The sequence below is a fragment of the Musa acuminata genome, chromosome BXJ2-9 (genome assembly GCF_036884655.1).
Source record: "Musa acuminata AAA Group cultivar baxijiao chromosome BXJ2-9, Cavendish_Baxijiao_AAA, whole genome shotgun sequence".
In the NCBI taxonomy this organism is placed as follows: domain Eukaryota; kingdom Viridiplantae; phylum Streptophyta; class Magnoliopsida; order Zingiberales; family Musaceae; genus Musa; species Musa acuminata.
This window is the reverse complement of record NC_088346.1, coordinates 48,403,305-48,430,238: the sequence shown is the minus strand read 5'-3', so window position 1 is coordinate 48,430,238 and position 26,934 is coordinate 48,403,305. Positions and strand designations below refer to the sequence as shown.

Below are 26,934 nucleotides of genomic sequence, written 5' to 3'. Positions count from 1 at the left end.
TTATTTAGAACTTAGTGTGTCAATTGAGGCTCACATCTTTTGGGAAAGCATATAACAGATTTATACATTTTGATTTTTAGAGGAAGCATCAACCATCATCTTACCAAATTAGGTGAAATAATAGGTTAATTACATATTGTCTTAGTTGCCTTTAATGTTTTAAAAAGTTAGATTGATATCCCTATAATTACAAAAGCGAAATATTGAGGCTCATTTATCCTAACGACATTAATTTTATCAACGAAAATATTAAAATAAATGATAAAAATATAATTTTAATGTTCGGTAGCAGATGATAGTGGCATCGTTGGCATCGGTAGTGTTGGACCCCTCCTTTGCATTTGCATCATCGTCGTCGCAAATGTTGAGTGATCGTCACTCTCGTCACCCTTTGATTCATGCTCTCTTGGCAAGCTCTGTATTGTGTTCAACCAGCTACCCGACAAGTGGTCGTTGTTGTTGGACGAGACCATCACCTCTGCTTGCGCTTCCTTGATCATCTATAGCACCTCTCGCATTAGCAGTCACTTCTTTGCCTCGACTACTATGCATGCCATTGTGATGTTCAGTAGTGCCATTAGCTTCTCCTCGGATGCCTCGTTTCCGGATAACTCACGGTCCTCGTCGAATTCGTTTCGCTCCTCTCGCATGGAGCGGACCCATCGGGGGATGTCAATGTTGTGCTCCTCCACCAGGTCCTAGAAGAGGGTGAAGAAGGACTTGGGTACACAGTAGAGGAGGGAGGAGGATGCGGTGGACGAGGGGGTAGCGAGGTCATGGGGTGAGGTCGGGGGAGGAGGAGGGGCAGGATGAGAGCATAGTCAACGAGGCAGGACTCAAAGTCTCGACCAAGCAAGACATTTGTGGGCTTGATGTTTGCGTGCACGATTGACGGGTTACTCTGGTGGAGGTAAAGGAGGTCGAAGGCCATGTCCTTTGCTATCTTCAAGCACGTCGTCAAATGTAGCAATCACTCAGCACCTACGTCGATGCCGACACATATGCAAAGGAGGAGGGGTCGAGGTTGGGATCCACCCGATGGGTCAGCAATGAGGTGGCCACCATCTTCGTCGTAAACGCCGTAGTGGCCACCACCATCTATGTCACTGCAACGTGACACGGGGTGGGCGACGATGAGGTTGATGGTGCACTCCTTATAGATGTGAGTGGCGTCGCGATGAGATTGAACCTTATCGTCGACACCGATGACTAGGCAATTGTGTTGATGTCGATGCCAGTGATGCTATCATCCGTCACTAAACGTTAAAATTATCTTTTTACCTTTTATTTTCATATTTTCATCGATAAAACTGATGTTCCATTTTCATCGATAAAATGGATTTAAATGTTTCCTTTTCGTAATTATAGGGATGTTAATGTAACTTTTTAAAATGTAAGAATCGAAACGCTAAAGGCAGTTAACTATAGGAGGTAAACTGTAATTAGCATTGAAACAATTGATGGATTGGGCACAGTAGCGTCCTACCCTACCTAAAGTAAAAAAAATCTGAGGTTATATAGTTTGCAACCACAGATGCAATTTTTCTCAGAGAATAAAGATTGTTTCCCAGGTTGTAGAGAGATGATTTGCCTAAAACTTACTGCTGAAAAATTGCTGTAATATATCAAAGCACTTGAGGTGAGGTCAAGATTCTCTATACCATTCTCTGGGACCAATACATTTCCTACTCACAAAACAAGCATCAGAACATAACTTTTTCCCTCTCTGTTTTGCTGGGTCTTCTATCCCTTTTATATCGAACAGATTTCAATGGCTCCTTGTCTCAAACTTTAACAGTGACTCCATGGACTCACCATGTAATAACAAATTAATAGGAAAAACAATTATAAGCAAGTTTCAACACATTTGCACTAAGATTAAATAATTTTACATGTAATTATAAATTGATTACCAAAAAAGAGCATACTTTTGACTCAAGAATAAGTTTATCCATGACACACGACGAAACAAGGACAAGAAAATGCTCAAAATATTGCATACTGCTGAAACATGGAAGATTAAATAGCCTTTATCATTACAAACCCCTAAATGCTGTCATCTAGTGTTTCTTTTTTGAAGATTTTTTAAGGGGTTTCCTTTTTTGGCTTCAGCTTGCCTTTATCATTACAAACCCCTAAATGCTGTCATCTAGTGTTTCTTTTTTGAAGATTTTTTAAGGGGTTTCCTTTTTTGGCTTCAGCTTCCTTGCTGTAGATGTGTCTTGTTCCTTTTTGTTCTTCCGTTGCTTTTCCACCTTCAGATTGAACATTGTAACTGCCTGTTCCATAATTATCTCAAAATTTAACGCTTTTCTTCTTAACTTTATTAGAAACAGAAGAAATTACTTTCCAGAAGAAAATAAACTGAATATATTTCTAACAATAAATCTTGCCTTGTTGACATCAAGTATGTCATGAGAGCTTTTGGACATCAGCTGGTGGAGAATTTTTGCTGTTTGTTGCTTCTCTTGTGAGCTCATCCCCTTTCCTTCCACAAGGAGCAGAAACTATAGAAAAGAAGCAATCAATATAAGCCTTGTATATGATACCATGCTAAAAAGGAATAACGAAGCAAGAACCAACCTTCCGATACTTCCCAGTGTCGAGAGATTTCTCCCCTGGCAACTTTTTTGTCAAATTTCCCACCACTTGCTGTTGCTGTTGTCGCCATCCCAGCTATATCCTCGAGCTCCTTTTTACTGGCTTTCTTCGGTGCCTGGCTTCCTGTGATCGGCAATGCTGTTGCAGCAAGTTGTACATGACTGCCATGTGAAGTTGTATGGGCATAAATTATTGAATACTTGGTGGGGAGAAGGCAGACAGTAAAAAAGAAAATAAGTTGTTTGACTTAGTCTATAACACATTATACCAAGTAAGCATAAGAACATTCAAGACTTGCTAATGTCTATGAATCTGATTAACAAAAAAGTAACTACTCAATGGTTGACTGTAAGCCCATTTGCTAGTAGTTGCAAAGAATTGCATGCCTGCCAGAGCTAGCATTGCAAAAAATTGTACAAGAAGCAAAGTCCAGGTTATCTATACAGCAAATGACAAATATGAATTGCCACGAACCTTTTGTTGTTAAATTCCATCTTAATTCAATATCACAAGGCAGTTTCGGAAACAAAGACAACCTTGGTAGGGCACCAACTTTTGCAGCTTGCTTTAAGTTCTCTGGCCGGTTCTTCTCTTGCTTTTCAATTCGTTTATTCTTTTCAGCCTTCCTTTTGCTGAAGGGATCCTCTCCTGGCTCTGCAGAAAGAGCAGTTCTGATACTTCAGAAATGAAATAATCATACAAATTTATGCACGTCTAAAAACGAAATATACTAGACTACTTGATAACAATAAAGTGTGACTTGCTAGCCATGTCACAACTCCATAGAAAGCCACTTTTTGATAGTTAGATCATGCATATGTGATGCACACATTAAAATTACCCAAATTGTAAGATGTCATTGTACATGGAACTACAAATTTAGCAATTGAAGGGAAAAGTAAAATTACCCCTTTTTTAAAATTCATCATTTTTTGTGAAACTCTAACAATTTAGAAAAGTAGGTAAAACTGATGGGAAAAGTAACTAAAATTTGTTCTTCCTCTTTTCTGATGATAAACCAGCTGATTCTTCCTAGATCACTCAGATCCCAAAAGAAGAACCCATATCCAGAGCAGCCTCCTTGTGCTATAATGTTGGCATGGATTTGGTGGATGCAAATGTTGAATTCAAAACACATGTTCTATATTGGTAAGATCCAATTGAGACTATTTGCACTTAATAATTTTGGAAAATTAATGGATGAAACAATTCACAATTCATAGCACAGGCTGAAACTATCAAAATAGAAAAACAAAGCCTCATGTCAAATAGATAAACATAATAGGATTTTGAAAATAAAACATAACTTATGAACTTAAATAACTTGCTTAAAAACACAAAAAGGAACACGTTAAGTACATAGTAGGATAATAATCTCAAACCAAATATGAAACATTTATTAGTTGTGTCAAAAATTTATTCCCAAACCTAATACGCGTGAAACCTGATTTGACCTACTTAATAAAAAGGACTGGTTAAGTCAAGTCAAGTCAAGTCAACGATGACACAATTAACAGGATTTGGCCTGCTTAGATGATCCAAATTGACACATAAATTCTTTGTCAGGTTCATGTTCAACTGATGGATTGGGTCAAGAATTGCTACCACAGTTGTAAGAAGTTCAGAAGTTCAGTGCTATAATCTGTACAAATTATTTAAACCAAGAAAGCAGTAATGCCTTCATGGTAATACTACATTCATCATATTAAACCCTATTTTTTTTTAAAGAATACAAACCACATGTACACTTTTCCGAATGTGGCTGCATATCACATATGCACTATCTGACACACTGACTGCCAGCAAACCATGGATGCTTTTTAGACATTGCTAGCATCTCAAAGTCTCAAAGTTTCCAATCAACAACAAACGAGAACTCTGTACATGAACAAAAATATATATTTGAATATGCAATTGAAGCAGTGTTTTCCCAAAACTCTCATTTCTGTTGTGGATTTGTCTATGAAGTAGAAAACAGATATGCGAGAATAAATACGTAAAGCAAATATACTCAATTACACCATTACCATCTGCTAGTTTGGCCTCAATAATTGGTATGTCTTTATCATCATTTACATGGTCATAGCCATGATGTCTCTTTAAGTACCCGTTTGTTCATCAAGCGCATGCTTCTCTTTTTTATGCTTCTTTATGCCTGCAAGAACGATTGATCAGTCAGAATCATGTGCATCCTACTATACATAATAAGCAGTTTGTTCATAAGATGGAAAAAAGAACCATTAGCAGAGTGGGAAAACTTCTTGTAAGACTAACCTTTCATCTTGTAAGACTAACCTTTCATCTTATCATCATTTACATGGTCATAGCCATGATGTCTCTTTCAAGTACCCGTTTGTTCATCAAGCGCATGCTTCTCTTTTTTATGCTTCTTTATGCCTGCAAGAACGATTGATCAGTCAGAATCATGTGCATCCTACCATACATAATAAGCAGTTTGTTCATAAGATGGAAAAAAGAACCATTAGCAGAGTGGGAAAACTTCTTGTAAAACTAACCTTTCATCTTAGCAAACAATTCCCACTTTGTAGGAGGCTTAGGCTTTGGGAGCTGAAAAAAAGCAAAGTTTAATCAGTGTCATAAAAAAATATGTGAAGGAATATGATAGTCGAAGTTGGAAGTACATACATCTAGTAATTTATCGCATGAAAATGCAAGTGGGAAGATAACAGGGAACTCAATTCCTGCCAGAAGGAAATATAGGCACCAGAAATCAAACATATGCATGCAGTTTTGTGGAGGAATCCACAACAGCAAACATTTCTAGTTACTTTCCAAGAGAAAAGGCAGCCCAAAAACAAACTCATAGCACTTGGTTCCAGAGAGGACTAGATATTCATCAAACAGCTAAAAGCAACATAATCTTAAGTTGGATCAACTACTTCACGTTCAATAGGTGCTCTAACACAGGTTAACAAATCAGCATTTGATATCAGTACTTACTGTTGGAAGGACTAGAAAATACTATCATGAACGCGACTTCAGATATGAATGAAAGCTAAATTACCTAATCCCCACAATAACAAAACGATTGCAAGCAAATCAAAGAGGAGCACCAACTGTGTGATAACAGTACCCGTTGCATCTGTGGCGATCAACTTCTGTGGAAGATAGAAAATCATGCGATTTTTATGTCTAATGATTATTTGTCATTGCTCATTGCTCTTGCTGTTTTCCCTGGTTTTGAAATACAACTTGTTTTCCAAGTGTTATAGGCCTAAATATTTCTTTTCTCCATACATAGAGGACAGAACACGTCACACAAATTTACAAGAAAACAACAATGCATTTTACTCCTAATTCATTACCAAAAAAAATAATGCATAATTTGGACGACAACCCTTATCGACCGAAGCTGCAATAGAACAAGTAATTGCAAATATAGGAAGTTAAAAGAAAAAAAAAAAAAAACAAGAATGATGAACGCAACAATCCAAAACCTTACGTACTTCTCCCTCGGAAGCTTGGTCGTGGGCTGGGGCAGCAGAACGACGGGACCATCAGGGTCGTCGCTTGACGGAAGGGCGAAAAGAGAATCGGCTAGGGCTTGACCCAGCTCGGTGCCCTTCTCCAGATACGCCCTCGTCAGCTCCTGCCGAGTTATCACAATGAAGACAAGGAATCGAGCTCGAGTAACAACAGAAACAATATCATCATGCTATATACATAAACCGTCGTGAAAGACGGGGTTTTAGCACGGTTCGGAGACCAATCGAGTACACCATTCACAATTAAACTAATTTTAATGGTTGCAATCCGGAAAACCTAAAATTACGAAGACAATCTTCTCACATACACGCATCAGCATCAACAGTTAACGAGGAAGAAAGGGAGATAGAGATGACTGTTACGAACCGAGAAGATGGGATGGTTTGGAAGTGGTGCGTGGGATCGGACGCCACGAGGCTGCCCCAATCGATCTGATACTTCTCCGCCTCAATGTGCGGAGACGTTCCACCTTGCTCTGCCGCCGCCTCCACCGTCTACAGTTAGGAAGCCGTAGCCGTAGCCGACGACACGAAGGCGCCACAGTGATAGGAAAATTACGGGCCCGCCTCATCATTCAATGACATTAGGGCTTCCATAAATAAAATGGGCCATAAATAAATGGGCCATAAATAAATGGGCCGGCCCAGGTACGAAACATCGAATGCACACGGTAATCCCCCATCTGCAATCTCCCAATAAACTGAGTTACAAGTGACATCACTAATTTCGATTGCATCTTCTTCTTTGTGAGAGAGATAAAATCGTTTCTTTCTTTAAGTATTTCACGATATTTACATCGGATTACATTTAATTGTTACTGAACACAGATTAGTAGAAGAAAGAAACTGTCTTCGAATAAAGGACAGATTATGATACAGTTTTGAGGAACAAACATATGTGGACAAGTTTTCCACCACTGAATTCCCCAAGCGTTACTGGAAGAATATTTATAGTTAGCAAGCTGATGGATTCTTCTTCAGCTTCTACGATAATATAAGACGGAGTATCTCTCCTGAATATTTGAAGGATTTCTCTGTCTCTTCCAAGCAATGATCCTTCTCTTCTCTAGACCAGCTCTGCAAAGAAGAGTAGCAAAACAGCTCAGCAAGAAACTCATGCTTTGCAATGTGTACTGCTACGACCAATAACTTGAGAAATTAAAACAAAAAGCAGACAAGAACATGCTGGATAACAGTATCTTTAGTGTGTTTTTGTGTCATACCGAAGCAACTCTGTTCAGCTTATCTCGCACATTCTGCAACAGTTGGGAGAGATCACCATCCCACTTGTAGAACTGCAGCTCTTTGCTGTCTAAGATCTTCTCTGCTACCTATGATGGGACAGAGATTGACAGTTAAATCGACAATGAACTAATGGATGCAATTAACGGCCAAGTCAACTATGTAAGTCCATACCAGAGATTTAAATCGGTACTCAATGGACAATGTCAAGGATGCAAATGTGTTAGTATAATAATAGAGGACGTGTATGAAGGATAATGTGGGTAGCACCAGTGTAATTCTAAGGGTACAGCCATCAGGCATGGATGCACTGAACACCACACCGACGGGGCAATAGGGGTGTAATCTGAACCAGGGGCTGGCCTGAGGACCAATTTATGCCTCCTACTTTAGTAATTCAAGGCAACTTCACAGTTTTATCTGCACCGATCGTTAAGGAATAATGTGGATGCCTCAGCATTAAGCCCACTAAATAAAAACTAAACTTTTTTTGGATCCACTTGTGGACATAGTTACTCAACTCAGTATGATCTTTTATACAATATCTAGCACGAGGCTTTTGCATTAGTATGTCTCTATAAAAGGTTTTCAATTCCAAATAAATTGGAAAGAGCCACTCTCTAAGTGCTTTAGATGAATTCTTTTGTAACATAAAATTGGAACATTTGGTTGCTAAATTTTTCAAGGCAGCATTTGCTACAAGCTAAGATGAATTTATAATTCATCAGTGTTTGGATATATATAATGCAAATAGGAAAAATATTCATCTAGCCAATCCAAATGGTCGGAACTTTACAGCTTCTTGTTGTTGTAAAATAGGCAAAATATTTAGCTGGCAAATGATAATTATTCTCCAAGAAGAACACTTTTTGAAAAAGAGGCAAAAAACCAAATGAACTCAAAACTTAATGGAAAAAATGCAAATATGGAGCTATTTTGATAGCAACTGTAGTAATCTTGAATTAATTTTTCAGAAGAGTGCTACAAATTCACGTTTGCAAACACTATCGAAGGAAACAAAAGCTACAGACAAGTACCTTTCTACCAATCATTCGACCACCAGCAGAATGAGCAAAATATATGTTGTAGAAGTGGCAGATGAAAGCTTGAGGATTCTTTTCTGATAGCTCTTCCAGATAACGAGCATAAGAAGCACCTACAGAAGGTTCAGGAATGGTATGTCCTTGGTCCTTGAACCACTCTAAATCTTGGACCAAGTTCTCGGACCTTTCCAAGCCAGTATTTCTGAACTCAGCATCTGCATACAATGGCCAAATATAATACCAAACTAAGGTCCAACCATTTACTATTAGTTAAATTGCAATCACTTACAATCAAGTTAAAACTTTAATCAAAACATCCTTGTTACATGAATAATTATAAGTTATCACATCATTCCATCATAAAAAAATTTAAAAGCTGATGAATTGGGTTAAGGATAATTAATAGATGATGAAGAATCCCTAATAGAAAACATAAAAGCATTAAATTATGAGAATATATATTGAAATTTGATGTATGCAGCATTGGTGGAGGTCCCTTCGGCCATTCTTTTTGTTCTCATTGAAACTTAGTACATAACAGATTTTGCTCTGATAAGACTGCTAGGATTCGACCCTTCTAGCCAGGATTTCTCTAGTTCAAGGTGGAGGAAGGCCTCCATATGTGCTAAGAAAAAAAAAACCTAATTCAATGCTGAAAATAAAAAAGAATACTAGTAAAAGAAGTCTCAAAGAGCATACAACTATTCTTTTATAGGCTATTATTGCCCAATTCCAAAATAATATAGGACACAACCAATCTACGGATCATATACCATTCCTCTTCATGCATTTGCTGCAGCCTTCTCTTTTTATTCACTGACATATGCCCTTCAGAGATTTTTCTGCAAGTGGCATACTTGGAGACATAGTTCAATTGGCCATCCAAAGAAAAAGTTCAGGGATCCTTTAGCTCTTATGAGGGTGATCCGCCCTTCCCTGTGTCTAAGTGTACTAGTTGGACTTGATTGGGTAATAAAGTAGTCCAGGACTTGGACCGAGTGTCACTCAATTGATACAAGCAGCTTATCTGGGTCCCAGTAGCAGCTTATGATAGTCTAAGAAAACCACAGGCTGCTAATTTATGTTATCAGAGTCACTAACTGGCTCACAAACTAATGCCAGGACTCGTCAAATTACTAAAGTTTGGAGACGGGGATGGCCCACTGATCCTTGTTTTTTATTCACTTGGATGTAACCTATGATACTTGTTCTAGAAAGTAATATATATTCTGTTTTGGTTAAAAAAAAGCATAAATAGCTATCAGGTCGTCCCAGTACTTTAAATATTCTTTTGATTGATCATGTGTTCCAACATATTCCTGTAGCATCCAATTAAATAATGACTAACAACACCAATAAACAATTACCAATGCATAGTTGGTGATCAAGAGAAGGTATCTAGGGTCTTATGCATGCATCATCTTGCATATCCTTCAATGACTTTATACTTCATGGCTGAGACTGCCTATCCAAACCCACTACATGACAGACTCATGATCCTCCCAACAGAACTGGCATGGGACCTTAGAAATTTTTGTTTCCAAACGAATGATCTAGATACCCAATTTTCTGATTTCAAGATAAACAATCCTTTTTGGAAGAAAAGAATCTGCAGTTAGTGCAAATGGTGCTTCAGTATCTGGTGTTCAATTCCTTGATGACCAATTAATCTAACAAAGTGTTAGGATATTATGTGAACCTTTCTCTTTGAAAGAATGGCTTTCCCAGCACCCTATGCTGATTCCCATTTTCACTCTTTTGCATTGAGACTTTGTTCCTATACAATTTGAATTATCTGTGGAGTATTAGACAATAAAAAATTTGGATACTTGTGGATGAGGAATAATAGACCTTTATATATCTTGCCATTCTGTCCAGTAATAGAACAAAAAGTAACGAACTAAATTGAGTCTAGGCATTGCTTGATTACTACTCTATGACCAATTTAGTCCACATGATTTGCATATGACTCATTCTAACGTGAATCTTTCAGCTGGAAATACCTTAACTAAATTACAATAAAAGAGAAATAGAACGAACTCTATGAGGTAGTTTATTTCTGTTAAGTCAAGCGACAATAATCACAGCAGCTCTGAATGACCACCATGGACGGATTTGAGTGAACAATTCTATTTTTTTCTCTCTGTTTGGACTCGATCATCTACATAATTAAAAGAAAGAGAGCACCACTACTCAAGGAGTATTGAAAGGTTGATCAGAGACTGGAACATAACTTACAACAGGGGTAGGCAGCCTTCTGGACGATGGTCTCGAGGGTATCATAGACTAGCTTGTTGTCGACCAAGAACCGGAGGTAACCATCAACGGAAGGCTCCCACTTGCTGACGGGCGGCGAGTCAGGCTCCTTCTCCCCTTCCTTGGCCTGATCCCTTGTGTGCAGCTTCATCGCGACGGCTCTCATCTCGTCCACGAACCCGCCGGCCCTTCCTGGCGTCTGCCGCTTCGGCATCTCGGTCGTGGTGGCTTTGACGACCAAGGCCCGCAGACGCAACCAGTTGCCAGCAACTACCCGGGGACGGCGGAGGAGGAGTAGTCGGTGTGTCCCTAAGAAGGCGGAGAAGGGAGAAGGGGAAGGGCGACGGGGAGCGGAGAAATGTCGGGATTGAGAGATGGGAAGTGTGGACGATGCCATATTTATGCAATTGCGGGGAGACAACGAGGAGTAGTAGGAAGAGAACTTTAGTTATTGCCGTTAGGTTTTGGCTTCGGCGAGACGGGGGATTGCGACAAGAAAGAGGAAGAGTACGGGGAATAGCTTCCTTTATTTTTGGTGTGGCTGCTAAAACACGCATCAGCTTAACAACAACACGCGATCGCTTCGGAACTGTCTCGTTATTGGATGAAGCCATGGAATTTGGATTGGGCCCATCACCGCTGATTCCATTACAAAAAGGGTGGATTGACGGGTAGGAAGACGGACCGGAAGGTAGCTATTCACGTCTCGTCATCGTTTTTTTTTTGGGTTTCGTCGACCAACTGCGTTACCTTCTTCATCATTGGGTACAACCTCGGGGGACCCACTTATGGGGCCCAAACCGTCGGTCCACCTCTACCCGGAATGCACAGGGTGGGGCGCAAGTGCTGAAACGAGGTGGAGCCCGCTTTCACGCGTGGAAAGTGCGCCGCGTCACTGTCGTTCCCTAAGTCCCGACGAGAGTGACGTCGCGCAGGACCCACGTGGAAACCGTCCCGAAGAAGCTTCCTTTTAATTTTATCACGTTAATGCTATGGAAATGATGATGGATAAATTTTCTAAAAAACTAATTTTATTTCTTGTTTTCTAGAAGGTTCCTATTTTCGGAGTCCTTAATATTTAAAATAACAAAAAAATTCGAAATCATTCTTTTATTTTTCCTCCTCTCTCTGCCCTTTTCAAATCCATTATATTGAATCGATCCAAAACTTAAACCGATCCGAGATAAATAATAGTTAATAAATTAAATAATATGAATATATATTTATTTTAATAAAAGAATCTAAAATTATGAATATAAATATAATGAAAGCAATAAATTTATGACAAAATAATGACACAACTACATATTTTAATTTCGTCTTAAATTTATAAAAATATATTTAAAAATCACAATTTTAAGAGCTAAATTAATCATAAAATTATCCATTTAATTGCTAAAAAATAAATAAAATAAAATATGGCTTCATTATATTTTTTTTATGTTTTTTATTAAAAAAAATGTGAGTTGTACTTTTTAATAATTTTTTTTTAAAAAAAATATGATCTAAAAGTCAGTGTAACTCTATTAAAAAATAATTTAACTTAAATCTTAAAAAGAATTTTAATATCTTTAAAACCTCATTACACCATGTACAAGTGGTTTTTGGACCAAGGTTGTGTTAAATTCATCATAAATTGGGTAAAATTAAAAAAATATAATTTTATATTTTAAAAGGCTAAAATAAATAAAAAAAATATTTTAATGGCTCAAAAAAGGAAAGATAATCATTCATGCATTTAAAGTTATTTGCAATATATTTTAAAATAAATAAAAATTTTGGAATATGTTGAATGTGAGTTATATTGTTTTTGAATGAGGTTATCTCCTTTTTTTTAATAAGGTTCCCAAAATAGTATAACTTCATTCAAAAGTAGTGTAACTCAAGTTTTTAAGAAACATTTTATTGTCTTTAAAACCTCAAAAAACTTTCTATAATAATATTCATGCCACTAACATCTGTTTACCTTCTTGAGACAACTTACCTAAGATTTGTCTCATGCCAAGCCATTCTTTTGATTTCCTTGTGATTTTGGAAATGAAGTAAATCACCAATTGAGAACTGTTTCCAAGGTGATTCAGTCAATCTAAATAGTAGTAGTGTCCAGAACATCCAAATCTAAGATGTGGATAGTAGTCTAGTTGGGAGGTGACCTAATTCTAATTATTTCCTCAATTATAAGGCACATTTATGGCACTCAACTGCCTTTGGACTCCCCATTGTCATCTACCCCAACTCTTATTAATGTGCCTGGAGTAACCTTGCCCTACTTGCCCTCATCTTTCTTTATTTTAGTACTTTGAATCTTATTCCCCAAGAACTTGTAGACCCTTCACTTGTAGGAATCCTACATACCTCTTTCCTTTCTTTGCCTAAAGGTTGCATCAGCTTCCTGTGATTATGATCCCTCAAAAAGAATCACAGCCAGCCAGAGCTAAATTGTTGAGCATCTTTAGCTTCTTAATTTATCTTGTTTAATGAGAACCAAGAATAAATGTTATTGCAGTGTTCTCAGCTTTTTGTTTGAGTAAGAACACATTATTGGTGGATTTACTTGGAAGTAATTGTGTTTATGGTCCAGAAACAAGATGAGTGTTAATTAAGCAAGCACCTAAAATTGACTCATAGTGATATGGATTTACATGAAATAGTGACCAATAGAAACTGGGGCTGAGCATGTAACAGTGCAAGGACTTGTCCTCAGCTGTATTCACAAACCTCAAAGCATGCAACATTCATTTTTCTATCATCACAAATCCATCTTATAATGATAAAAATAATTCTACTTGGCTAGAAACTCAATAGGACTGAACTTTGTGTGCAGGGAACAATTCTCTCATCTTCTTCTTGTATGAGTTTTGTTGATTGAATGAGCTGAAGTAAACTGCAGTATGAGAGAGGCGCAGCTTACAGCATCTACTGCAGCATCATGGCAGCTTTTACTTGTGCCATCATAAGAACTCTGTAGAACTAATTGTTAGGAATCCACAGGAGTGAAGGAGATATGGCTACAAGATCCTACAGACTTTAGACAGGAAGATAATTTGTGGTAGTCGATACTATGTTCTATTCTCAACCTGATGACTAAGATCCTACTTAAATGTTCCCATTGGGTCTTTCCATTGCGCAGTCATAGTGGTGGATAGATAGATAGATAGATGCAGTTATCACAGAAAGATTTATATTTGGAGGACATGAAAGCAACCATTTGAGCTTATGATATCTCTTAAGCGAAGGTTGTGCTTGTAATTAAGATCGTATTGTTACACTCGCATCACTTTCATGTTACATGATTTGATTGTGCATGTGAACTCTTAGATGAGGAAACAAAGATACATAGATGCTTACTGCAATCCTTCTCACCATCTTCAAGTGCATGAGAGAGACTGTTGCTCGATGGGATGATAGAGATGGATGATGTGATCTATATGTGGTTGTATTCACAGACAGACCAAACAAGATGAGACCTACTAGAATTATCCTTGAGCTGCGATGTGGCCTAGACGAAGAAGCCGTCTTCACCTGCATGTGAAGCGGGGGTTGGGCGATTCCTGCTGAGGAGCTCTTCTATCATCTGCAACGCCACCCTCTCTTCGTCGTCCACCCCTCCAACCGCCCCCTGCGACGACGTCCCCTGATCCCCTGCGAGCGAAGACGGCCCCATCATGGCCTCCTTGGCGTTGCCGAGCTCCACGGTCATGACCCAGCTGGAGTCGGCGCGCGTGCCGGCTCGCTTCTGCCACACCCCGATGTGGGACTTCTCAGTGTCGAGGCGGAGGCAGGTGAGCGAGGGGGACGGGGTGGCCTTGCAGCACTTGCGGAGCTTAGCGCTGAGGACCTCCGACAGGGCGGCCTTGGAGGACTCGTGGGCGGCGACCGCGCCGGGGTCCCCGTCGGGGTTCAAGGGCACGGGGAAGTTGGTCTTCGCGTTGCGCCCGCACATGAGCACCGACGCCTCGTCGTAGGCTCGCGCCGCCTCCTCGGCCGTCTCGAAGGTGCCGAGCCACACCCTTCGCTTGCTGGCCGCATCGCATGCACAACCACAAGAGGAAAAGAACGAAAGTAATGCCTTCATCGTCCAACACAGGTTGAGAGGAAAGAAACAGCAAGGAATCAACAGGTACTCCATCTTTGTGGGGAGTCACAAGTACTACTTACAGAAGAGGATGTCTTATCTCAGAGACCCAGGAGCCCCAATGGCGCTGTCTGACTCCTCGGAACTTCTTCAACTGTACCATGATGCTGTTCTTGCAGTAAAACTCTGGCAGCCGGACAAGAGACGGCAGGGAGGAAGAGATATATAGGAAGGAGACCAGAGAAGTAAAGACGCGCTTCCTTTTCACCGCCTGCAAAGTACAGAATCTCCAGGGGTTTCTACTAGAGAGAGAGGAGCGAGTAGCTATAACTTGAGAAAGAAGGTGGGGAAGGAAGGGGGAGGGTGTCACAATAAGAGGGAGGAGAATGTGCAGGGAGGCATTGAGCAGAAGGTGGCAGATTTGTCGGTGAAGCGAGGCCATATGCTCTCTACCACACATAGTGGAGTGGTAATAAACTCCACCTACGCCATGAACAACTCATTCAATTCTTCAAGCTTACAGCCTTCCTATACCTGTCTTCTCTGTCACTGATCCGAGACAACATAATCTTCCATCGGACCAATACAGCTTGTCAAACAAGAGAACAAAAGAATGACTGTTATGCAGGGTAAATCAATCAGCTTAATATCTAATGATATCTCTTATATTGTTTCATCATGTTGTTGCATGAAGCAGATGGTTGCACTAAAGAATGAATGAATGTAGTCGTATGAGAGTCCATAAAATAGACCCCTGACAATGACAAACATATTGTTGGCAAGTCTGATGAGATTAGCACTTGTAATTAAGAGCAAAAGGTATACAGAAAGACCACTGAAAGCAGTTGCATGAGATCAAGGCATCATCAGTTGGTGATGGTGATGATAGTAATCAATGCATGAGCTGAATCATGAATCAATCATCTATCAGCTACAAAGTTTCTTTGTATTGAAATATGATTGCAGTACTTCATCTTTGCTGTCGGTAATCCAAATATATATAGACTGCAATATACTCCGATCCATCCACTCAAGGTAAGAAAATGTCATGAATACTTTCACAGATCGATCCGATCCTGTGCATCGTCATAAAAGCAGATCCAACCTCTTGTTTCTATTATCTTATCTCGAACAAGGAAGACCAGCATCATGGCATCAACCAGAAGTCAATACTTGTGATCCTTTCACCGTAAACCTCATCTTCTTCCCATTTACTTGTGCTCATCATACAGCTCATATTTACGATGAAGAACTCGTCGCAGTAAATAAGGCTCTCTATCCATCTTTGATTTCTGGAAGTAGGTTTTCTTGACCTGTGTTGTCTTCATTTGACTTTTTGCACTCGTCATTGAATCCATAGTTCACCTGCTTCTGAAAACCCATAGAGTGAACACAGCTGTTGGTACTCTCTGCAGCCATGAAGCTGGACCAGCCACGAGCCTCGACACAAAGAAGACCTCTGTCTCTCTCTCTCTCTCTCTCTCTCTCTCTCTCCATATTCATTTGTGTATCTCACCCACACAAAGAAGACATCTCTCTCTCCATATTCATTACTAATCTGAGCCAAGGGTCTGTCATGTCAACCGAGACTTGGTTGTCATTGAAAGCTCATGCATGAGGCCAAATTAAAGGCACACCAGAGCTCTGCAGATGGTATTATAAATGCTCGAAGTTTCTTCCTTTCGTTTGCATTCATCCTTTTGGTCCCCAGAGGTTTAGATTTCCTGCACATATTCCATCTACACGACATGGGACATGAACAAGAACAAAGAAAGAAAAGTCCGACACAGCTAATCTCTCCTCCTCATATCTGCAACCTAAATGGATCAGCACTTGTTCTCAGATAAACCACAGACGTACATACATGATAACGGGCAAGAAGAGGCCTTTCGTTAAAGCAGCGAGATCAGTACATGTTCTCAGTGAATGCAGAGGTGAAGAGAAGAAAACACATGAGGCCATTTATTACCTTCATCACCACCCCACTGGATGTACCCAAAAACACTAGCTTTAAGCTGTGTGGTTGGGGATAGTTCATTAGCCTTCATTAGGTGATATGGGTTCCAACTACATCTTTATAAAGTTTTATCTAGGCTTAGTCATCTAAGAAATAAATAACAACTACTGTAGGTATATTGTTCTTGTTAGTGTTACAAGGACCATAGATTAATCTCATACGATTACGATAAGTGACAAAGTCAGGATTCGAACCTAAAATCTTACGATAAATTATCAAAATTTTTATTACTTTCGTATTAATATTTTATCATGTCTTGGTCCATAATCATTCTATATCTGTTAGAGAAATTTTAAATTAATAAAATAATAAAATGGCTAAAAAATTCTAAAATCTTTCTATATCTATTTAAATAATAAAAAATAAAAATATTAATCCAAAGTCCATTTTATACCCTCTCATAGACACTTGATGAAAGTTGATCCACAATTTTTCTAGAAGCCCAAGAACTCAAGAAATCAAACTGTTTCACATACCATAATGCATCAACATTATGAGATAATAACGATTTTTATCCAACATGGAAGTTTTCTTTTAGATTGAATTATCTTTGTCCACATAATTTAGCTATCGAGTGGACCACACCCACTATTCATGACATGCAAATTGTCACCACCGTTCATAAGAGTGTTAGGGTTCTCAGCATTAGAGGACGGTGCTCATCACAGTAAGTTCCATCAGCCATAAGCTAATGAGATAGGGCTCTCATGACTTTCAATATTTTTCTATCATTGTCTCTCGTTAGTTCTCATTAGCATCGTATTTTTTTTATGCATGTTTTACTTCTCCTTTGAGTGAAAATTTGATGACATGAAGCTCGTGGAAAATGATGCATTGCATTCGATCCATCTAGAGCTATCTTTCAATATTGTCATCAATAATATATACGAATTGTTGAGAAAAAACTTCTATTTTTTATTTTCATCTAGAGATTTTTTTCTCATATTTTTCATTCGATATCTTTTTATTTATATTTCTCATAATACACTCATAATTTTTTTTATGAATCTATTTTTAATGGATTCATAATTAAAAAAAAAATACTATAAACATACGCAAAAAAATATAAAAGTATCTAAATTAGATTTTATTGTTCATAAATCAATAAAATACTAATTTGAAATCCTTCATTTGTATACAAACTAGTTTTTATTAAGTTTTGAATCAATTTTACCTTAGTTATAGTCTTTTTTGAGTAAGATTATTGTGTTTTACTAGATCTATCAAAAACACTATAAACAATACTATAAATCTTATATACAAGGAATTGGATTGATTTATCTTATGAACCAATTTATATAATGTAACTAGATACTATTCTAATCATCTTATCAAGAGACATTTCAGGGATTAGATAAATAGAGGTGCTCTTTAGAAAATATAAAAAAATAAAAATTAATAAAAAAATAGTTTTTTAAAATTTTTGTTATATATTATATACATGAATTTAAAAAAAAATATCTTTTTTAGGTTTTTCTAAGAGGTGCATATCTTTTTTATCTTTGTCATCGGTGTCCTCTTTTATCGTAGTTCCAATATATCCTTGATAAGCTATAATAATAATTTTTAATTTTTTAATCAATATATAGGTGTAAAAAATATTTTTTAATAAAGTTATAATATTTTGAAAGAGGTGTGAAAAATATCATATAAATTAAAAAATATTCTAACTAACACAGTATGTTTTATATATGAAAGATTAGACTAAATGTATAGAAGTTTGGGCAGAAAAAATAATTTAGTCATGTCAAGGATATTCCAATGATTATAAAAAGATGAAGATCCATCTTTTTAGGTTTTTCTTATGAAGTGTCTCCATTTTTAGTATTTCCTACGTCACTCTCATTTTTTTCCTAATATATGAAATATCCCCACCTACCCCACCCACCATTTTTTTTGTCTTTCCTTTTGACCCAATTAGTTATTGTGTCTTTATATTATATTATACTATTTTTAATAATATTAGAAAAATATTATAACATAGAATACAAATTTTATATCATGATTTTTTAATATTATTAAAAAATACTATAATATAATATAAATATAATATATATTATATTATAAAAATTAAAATTTATTATAATATATTATAAAGAAGATAGGAGGATAAAAAGAAAGTATTTTAAGAATTAGAAAAAAAAATATCGTTAGAAAATTCTGAAAATAAGAATTCAAGAATAAGATTTATTTTTCTCTTTAAATTCGTCCTATATACGTATAAGTTAATTTTCTTTGTTGTGTTGTGCTGTGCGCCAAACTTCTATGCACTTCTTGCACCGGCAGAGCTTCTCAGGGGTCGCCAATGGTCGACACGCGCCCCGTCGTCCATCGTCCTTCGCCCACTTCGTCACGGAGACCAACGCCCGCCTTGGCGTCATTCTCAAGTAAAGCAGACGCATCATCCGTCTTTTCAAACCACAGCGGAAAAGCAAGGCGTCGGTCGACAGAGTCAGCAAACAGCGACAGCTTCCCCCACCACGTCCGTTTCTCTTCGTCCGTGCTGGTGCGTTCGTCTTTTGAGTCTCCGAAGTGGCCCGAAGACAGACGGCCCCCCCCCCCCTAAGAGCCACCGATACCAACAGGTCCAGCAGTCGCCGTCCGGCCTTCCTCGACATGAAGATTCCCAGAAGATGACATCCTCACTGGCACTGTAGAACTTCTTCTTCCATCTTTTCTAATGCTCAACCTAAACTAGACATAAATATGTACTGAAATTTAAGTGGATAAGATAAGAATCTGCGATCGTTAATTATGGATGTCATGATCCATCATTGTTCATATAAAATTGAGATGGCAACCACCAATCCAACCTCTTCCACTGCCTAACATCGAATCTTTATTAGCCTTCTTTTTCCTTCTCTCTCTTCGTTTCTTGCCGTGTAAACAAGTATAAAGCCGACACTGCGGTTGCACATGTCACGGACTTGTAGCAGCGACAAAGGAAGCCGCCGCCCTCGGCCCCTCCTCCCCCCTCATGTCGGCTTCCTCGCTCATGAGCGCTCACGGGGTGGTCCTGGCAACCGCCGTGGCCGTCTCCGGCACCGTCATCCTGATCGCCCTCCGCCGGCAGAAGCCCTTCTCTCTCTCCACCGCCACGGTCCCGGCACCTCCTCCGTGGCGGCATCTGCGGTCCTGCATGTCCTCTTCCGGTGCGCGCCTCCTGCTGAATCCCTGCTTTCTGTTCCCACTTTGCTTTCTCTAAGCTGATGGAGGTCGTCAATGCGCAGAGGAGAGGAAGAGGGCGAGGGCGAACAGGAAGAAGAAGAAGCGAGTTCAGTTCGCGGCCGAAGTGGTGGAGTTCGACCTGGGGAGCTCGGCGGATGATCACTCGCTCGGAGAACGTCGTCGAGGAGGAGAAGGGCTGGAGGCGAGCCGGATGCCGGCGAACAGAGCCGCCCTGTACAATGGAATTCTCAGAGATCGGGGGATGCAGAGGATGTCCTGCTGCTACTGATCGTCGTCATCATCGTCGTCTGTTGTATGAATGATTTCTCTTCTTCTCGTCGTGCTTCTTCCTCGGCTCGTTGTTCCAGTGGAAGAACAACATGCTCGGATTACTCCTAACTCTGTGTAATTAGTCATCGAGTTCTCGAAGAACAAGATTGACCTGCATCTGTGCTTCTTTTCTCCTTATCTCGAGCACAACTCTAACAGGAAGAATACAACTGTTGCAGTCGGTCAACGAGTGGGTCATGGCGTCAGCCTGAGAGCAGGAAGACTTGTCATCGTCCTCAAGCAGCGGTGGATGAGGAATCGCCCTCCGACCACAGTGACCGTCGAAGAATATGCGGGGAACATCTCGAGCAATGGCACGCGACAACAGCAATGCATGAGACCCACCCTGCGCTGTGCCATCATCCAGCTTTCGGTTGGAAAGCATCTTTTTGATAGAGAGAAATATATATTTCTTTGGGTTGCAATTGAGATAAAATAATCATTTGATTAATTTGATCATTAATAAGTGGTGATAAAGGCAATTAATTAATTTGATCATCAATCATGAAACTTCTAATTTTCATTAGTCATTTGGGCGACTCGATTGAGCCAATCATACGGCAATTGTCTGTGAGCTGTGTGACATAATGGATCATATTACCACAATTTGTAGCTCTCGCTGCCAATCATACTTTTCACTCTTTAGGTCTTTTTTTTGGAAAATGACCAAATTAGCAGTCAAAACATCCCATCACATCACTTCAGACCTTTAACTCGCTCTAGACACTCCAAATATTACGTTAATATTGCTTCTAAATATTATCAATATTAATAAATATAATATTTTCTTATCTTGGCACATAAGAAAGTATTTTTTGTGTAATTATCTTGATATTTTATTTTCTCCTCGTCACCTATATGCTTTTTTCATTTGATTCTAATCTTTCTAGACTTCATGCGGGTGAATTGTAGCTTGCAATCCAAACTAAGGATGGGTTTTTGGGGTTAGCTCACTCTCACAAGATCACAACCCTTTGTCTCGACCATCGTAGCACGTGTGTCGCCAAAGACATAAGGGGCATAATGACTTGATATCATCCTCATCTTCCTTTGGTTTATCATACAATTCACACATCACATGTGGATCGATGGGTCTCTCATAGTTAGTGTTATTGCATATGTAGTAATATTTTCATTTTTATTAATTATGTAAGAGTTAAATCTTTCTGAATCAGCATTACATCCCGATATATTTCTCATCATTTACTTTTTTCTCTTTATCTAGCTTATCTATTTGTTCAAATTCGAATTTTAAGGCTTCATTTGTAGATAATTTCATTACCTTTAATTAATTTTATACGAAAGGTTTATTAGTGCACTTGAAAGATAATCTAGTAATTAAAAGACATTAATGGTTTGTATCGTGTATGAACGATTAATTCCCGATAGAAGGTTCCATTGAAATAATTATTTATTTCAAAGTACTTTGTCACTTTGTTAAAAAAAAGAAAAAGAAAACAAAGGTTTATAAAACTAGAATTTAGAAGAATAGGTGCAGAGACTCAATGAAAGTTGTTCTAACGAATGGAGTTGGTAGCTAAAATCCGCGTATCAAAATTATATAAAAGATGGTCCAAATCACTTTTGGTTCTATTGTAACAAAAGATTCTCTTTTCATGTAATTTTATGTATTTTACGTAGTGAGAATAAATCTTACGGAATTTTAAAAAAAGAATAGCTGAAAAAAACTGAAAAAAAAATTATTGAAATTGAAAAAAATCAATAAAAAGGTTCCTGAATGATCATACAAATTGACCGATGAATTAGAAGGACGTGATTAAGAAAGAAAGACAGAAACAATATCGTGTTTTGCATACTTAATTATATTTGAGTTTCATTTCATTTTCAAAAATAATTTTAAATTCTTTTTTTGCTAGTAGATTATATAGAATATGATTGAATTGTATAATAAGAGTAATATTTATTTAGTGCATGCCAAGATAGCTATCTAGCTATCCGTATATCACATCTTTTATCTTAATTTCACTTGTGGCAACAGAAGTTAAATCAAGTATTAAGTGTTCATTTTAGTCAACTCTCCATTATCTTTCTTTGGCGAGTGGCATGTACTTCCATGGTGCTAATTTTTTCAATTACTAAGCATGGCTAAGTGATCCTACTTCTTGAGTTTTTATTCGAGTTATCAATTCATCGCTCAAGTTATATATTTTTTTGTTAATTTTGAGAAATATTTATCATCCGAAAAGAAAAAAAAATGGAGCCTTTCTCTAAAGAAATGCGTTTAGAAACGATATATGTATAGAACCTTTCGACGAAATATTATTTTTTCAAATATCTCAAGATATATAAATATAACTAATATATCTTCTTCTTAAAAGATTTCTTCATAATGGTCATGAACAGTAGCTTAGAGCGTTCGAACCTTCAACAAAAATTCGGAGTAGCAATCCTTTCAAATTTTAAATTTGGATGTATCACTCTTATTAAATCGCCATCTTATTTTTTCCATTCATAACTTATCTGATACATAAATATCATAAATAATAATTCACTATAATAGAAAATGATACAGGCATATATAGAATGATAACTTTGTATTCCTTACGTATTGAAATCTTCAATTAATTTATGATTCGTGGATATATGTGAATGATTTAAGCTAAAGATAATGAGAAATTTCTCATTTAAATATGTACAAATGTGAATTATCTTAATAAATAAAATCATTCCTTTCACAACAATCATATTATATTAAAAGAATAAAAATTTTCTTGGGAAAAAAAGGTTGTAACTCTAAGGGTCTCTCTATTTTCTTGATGAATGCAAGAGGGTTTGGATATTTTATAAAACTTTATCCCCTGACTTACAAGAATTTTAGATTTTTTTTTTTTTTTAAGGAATGATTGCTTTGGGTTGGTGTTGTCAAAGCCAAATATAATTTTATTTATCCTTGACAAAATTAATTGGTCTTAACATTTATTACTTAAGGCAGGCTATGGAAGCATTGATTGAAAATGATGTTCTTTACCCACTCCATTTTGTCACTATTGTGGAACACACTAGATAAAAAATATGGTTTCTAAGTACACTCAGTTCTTTTAATTTTATCACAAAAATAATTTATTAATTATTTTTAACTAGAAAGGAATTGATTTTAATTTTTAATTTTTTTAGGTCATCCAATTTTTAGATTTTTAATTAGGCTAATAATATTTGACTTTTACCTTTGTGAAAAAAATCATCAACTTTCATTTGGTATGTCGTTACTTTCTTATCTCTTGAAATAATTTATAATTAGGTTAAAGAATTTATTCTAATAATTTCCTTTTTTAATTGTCAACATAACGTGATCTTTTTTTTACCGATTTATAGAAAAAATTATTACTAAATGTTCAATCATCTTTTGAATTATAATTTTATCAAATGACTCTTAGTTTCATGAATTTTATATTCATTAATTAAAATTTGAACATAAGATATATAATTACTGTAAATTCATAAAAATCATATATTCAAAATTATTTTATATATTTAGTCTTCTCTCAAGTTAACTTGATGATAACTTACCTTCGCTCTCGACACCCAATAAGTAATTATTTACTGACTTATAACTATTCATTTAATCTTCTAAAATCTTTATTTAATTTTTTTTTTTCTCTCTTGCACTCAATATGCTCGTTGAATTACTTGTAAAACTTCTTTCTTCGTGAGACATCGGGACTTGTCCGTCACTCATTTTTAAACTAATCAACTTATTATTTTACAGATCCTTCGTATCGTCCTTTGCATACGCATATATTGTGAGGACATCTCATAAAAGATAATGGTAAATCATATTCGCCTCATCACAAAACGGAGCAAACCATTAGCAGCAGTAGCCACAAAGAATTCGCAGGCAATCCCACCGCTGAGATGCAGCTCACTGTTGACGCGCGTATTGCCTAAGCCAAGAACGTGGCGTCACCTGCGCTTCCCTCCAGAACACTCTACGTGCTCCTTCCATCCTCTCTCTGTCTCTCTCTCTCGTGACCTTGCTGGAAGGTTTTGGACTCCTCCATTCTTCTTCTCTCAGCAGCCAACCCACCATATTTAATTCCGACGTTTCTCCTTGATTCCACTGCGACATAGTTTGATCCTCGTCTGTGATGGCTCTAGCTCGTGCTTGCCTCAGCAACGCTCTCCGAAGCCGCTCCTCCCCGTTGCTGCACAATGGGGGAGCCGCACGCTTAAGAGGACTCGCGGCGGCGCCTTCCTTCCCTTACTCTTCTTCCGGAGACGCTGCTGCTGACTCTTCTCGGGAAGACAAAAGTGATCAGGTGGCGGTGACTCGTGCACCTTCCCCTGATCGAGGACGCCGCAGCCGTCGGCTCTCATGGAGGAATCCCTGGGACCTCAGTCCCTTCCACCTCAACGATGGTACGCAGTGATGACCAAAGAATCCACTATGGCTGACTCCACCTGTGCCGACCTGGTTTCTCTGTTTTCGTCAGGGTTCGGGAATGCGCTCCTGCAGGTGTCGGAGAACCTGAACGGGCTGTTGGAGAGGTTGTCGCCATCTCGCCTGCTCGGCCGGCTGAAGGAGGACGACAAGTGCTACAAGCTGCGGTACGAGGTGCCAGGCCTGAGAAAGGAAGACCTGCGAGTCACAGTGGAAGAGGGGATGCTGGTGATAACCGGGGAGTCCGAGGACGAGGACGCAGGGGACGAGTCGTCGTCATCGACGACGGAGGACGAGGGGGACGGCGGCTGGCACACGAGGAGGTACGGGTGCATCAACGCCACCTTACTGCTGCCGGAAGACGCCAAGGCGGACGAGATTAGGGCGGAGCTGAGGGACGGGATCCTGCGCATCTACATACCCAGGTCGGAGGAGAAGAAGAGCAACGCAAGGGAGATCGAAATCAACTAGCCGCCGTATGTTGTGCTTGTGTTGTTTCCTACTACAGGAGAATAAGACATCGACTGTTTGTGGACTCGCTGTAATGTCATTGTCGTCGGCACTTGGAAGGAGTAAGACTCTCATCTCGGCTGTAGTCGGTGGTGCCGTCAGCGCCCACCGGGCGGAGCATGACATGGACCGTGGCACTGATCAAGCACAAATGGGCCGCGCACTCTAACAAAGCCAGTATGAGTTGGGCCTTTTCTGGGCCCTAATTTATCAACAGCTAGCAAAAGATCACATCCGTCATAGACTAAATAACATGTATTACATTTAAAAGCGTTAAAAAAAATTAATTATTGGCTCTTTTCCTATTAATATTGTATTTAACATTACCTTATTTACATTATGTTTTGTAGCCGTTTCGGAGTAGTAGTAGTAGTACTTAATCAATGAACGCATGTTGTTTTTATTTTCTTTAATCGTCTTAGGTTAATGCTAAAACATATTTTTTCTTAAATCAAAGGTGTCAATTAAGACTTTATTATCATCGTTATTATTAGGATTGCTTGTGAGCTTATGGGTCATATTTACGTCAACTTTTGTAAGCTTGACTCAGCGTGAATGCAATGCTTGTCGAATTGAGTACGTTTCTATTTTTTATGCTGTGACGGTGACAGCCAGATGCATGTTCCATTCAACAAGGGCAGATGCATGCATTGCCGTTGTCCATCCTCCCTTCCCTGCCCATGCACCATACGCTGTACCAACAATATATATATATATATATATATATATATATATATATATATATATATATATATATATATATATATATATATATATATATATATATATATATATATATATATTATCCCAAGGTTGATAACTTGGATAAAGAGTGACACGTGTTAACAACACTGTTATATTGGGTCAGATTAAAGAGCCTTGTTGGTTGTCACACCCATTCATAAATATGCCCTTCATGTGAATTAGTGTTGATTATTGTACTGGATGATCAAGTGTACTTGTCCTTTAATTAAATGTCAATTTTAGGAATACTCTTAATTTCTTCCTATACATTATAGATTATTTACTAGGCTGCATTTGTTTAATGTTTTTCCTTATACGTTATACATTAGTTCACTAATTATATTATTTGAGATATATAAATACTAAAAGAATTATTCAAAAAATATTTTAAATTTGAAAATTTTATATAGAGCTTCTCAACTTTTAAAAAAATTCTAGATAACCTATTTGGCAAGACGGAATGACTATTTAACTTAATTTTTTTATCAGAATCACTATCGTCTCTTCTCTTTGATATGCTTATATTATTCCACTTATATCCTCATTGTACGATCGATGGGCCAAATGGGTCATCGACGAGATTAGCTCACACACGAAGATAAGTGACCAAAGGAGTAAAGAATTAAAAGGTAGAGTGATTAATGGGTGATGGTCGATCGATAGAGGTAGAATAATTATTTTGAAAAAAAAAAATACTATCAACGAAACTTTCGGAATCCAAAATGTCTTAACATAAGTTTTTTTTTTTCCCAAAGATATATTATATTAATATTATATTTTTTATAAAGGGGAAACGTTGTAAATTAAACTATGACATTACAATAATTCTTTAAAATCTTTATCAATTAAACTAGTCAATATCTTTGTATATGATTTATGTATTTAATTTTGTATTACTTTGTCACTTATTACCATATTCTTTTAAGTACCGTTCCTTATTTAATTTTATTATATAATATTATTATGATATATTTTAAATTGTTACTATGATATATAATATTTTATCCATCTATTTTAAATTATGGACAAAGATTCGTTTAAAT

The 26,934-nt window shown here is 37.7% G+C and overlaps 4 protein-coding genes and 1 pseudogene across 6 annotated transcripts; 2 read left to right on the top strand and 3 right to left on the bottom strand.

Moving 5' to 3' along the window:
* Nucleotides 1–1,909: 1,909 nt before the first annotated feature.
* On the bottom strand, nt 1,910–5,590 carry LOC135586305 (ribosome biogenesis regulatory protein homolog; annotated as a pseudogene).
* A 1,350-nt stretch (nt 5,591–6,940) lies between these two features.
* Nucleotides 6,941–11,126, bottom strand: LOC135623776 (heme oxygenase 1, chloroplastic-like). The gene is made up of 4 exons (XM_065127104.1): nt 10,631–11,126; nt 8,387–8,607; nt 7,331–7,438; nt 6,941–7,184 (listed from the first exon to the last, which is right to left on the bottom strand). The coding sequence occupies exons 1-4, from the start codon at nt 11,043–11,045 to the stop codon at nt 7,092–7,094; spliced, it is 837 nt and encodes a 278-aa protein (XP_064983176.1). The 5' UTR covers nt 11,046–11,126; the 3' UTR covers nt 6,941–7,091.
* Nucleotides 11,127–14,012: 2,886 nt separating this feature from the next.
* On the bottom strand, nt 14,013–15,278 carry LOC135622162 (ethylene-responsive transcription factor WIN1-like). Its single transcript, XM_065123808.1, has 2 exons — nt 14,807–15,278; nt 14,013–14,667 (listed from the first exon to the last, which is right to left on the bottom strand). Exons 1-2 carry the CDS (start codon nt 15,181–15,183, stop codon nt 14,148–14,150), a joined length of 897 nt encoding a protein of 298 aa, XP_064979880.1. The 5' UTR covers nt 15,184–15,278; the 3' UTR covers nt 14,013–14,147.
* A 4,328-nt stretch (nt 15,279–19,606) lies between these two features.
* Nucleotides 19,607–20,748, top strand: LOC103999289 (uncharacterized). Of its 3 annotated transcripts, none has more exons than XR_010491481.1 (3): nt 19,607–19,892; nt 19,971–20,313; nt 20,418–20,748. XR_010491481.1 is itself a non-coding variant. In XM_065127103.1 (3 exons), the coding sequence occupies exons 1-2, from the start codon at nt 19,718–19,720 to the stop codon at nt 20,195–20,197; spliced, it is 402 nt and encodes a 133-aa protein (XP_064983175.1). In that variant the 5' UTR covers nt 19,607–19,717; the 3' UTR covers nt 20,198–20,221; nt 20,418–20,748. The 3 variants fall into 3 exon arrangements, 2 of the variants coding, with proteins under 2 accessions (XP_064983175.1, XP_009419281.2); XM_065127103.1 differs by having other exon boundaries at nt 19,971–20,221; XM_009421006.3 differs by lacking the exon at nt 20,418–20,748 and having other exon boundaries at nt 19,608–19,892; nt 19,971–20,355.
* Nucleotides 20,749–24,051: 3,303 nt separating this feature from the next.
* Nucleotides 24,052–25,172, top strand: LOC135621948 (26.5 kDa heat shock protein, mitochondrial-like). The gene is made up of 2 exons (XM_065123580.1): nt 24,052–24,615; nt 24,690–25,172. Exons 1-2 carry the CDS (start codon nt 24,345–24,347, stop codon nt 25,106–25,108), a joined length of 690 nt encoding a protein of 229 aa, XP_064979652.1. The 5' UTR covers nt 24,052–24,344; the 3' UTR covers nt 25,109–25,172.
* Nucleotides 25,173–26,934: the final 1,762 nt, after the last annotated feature.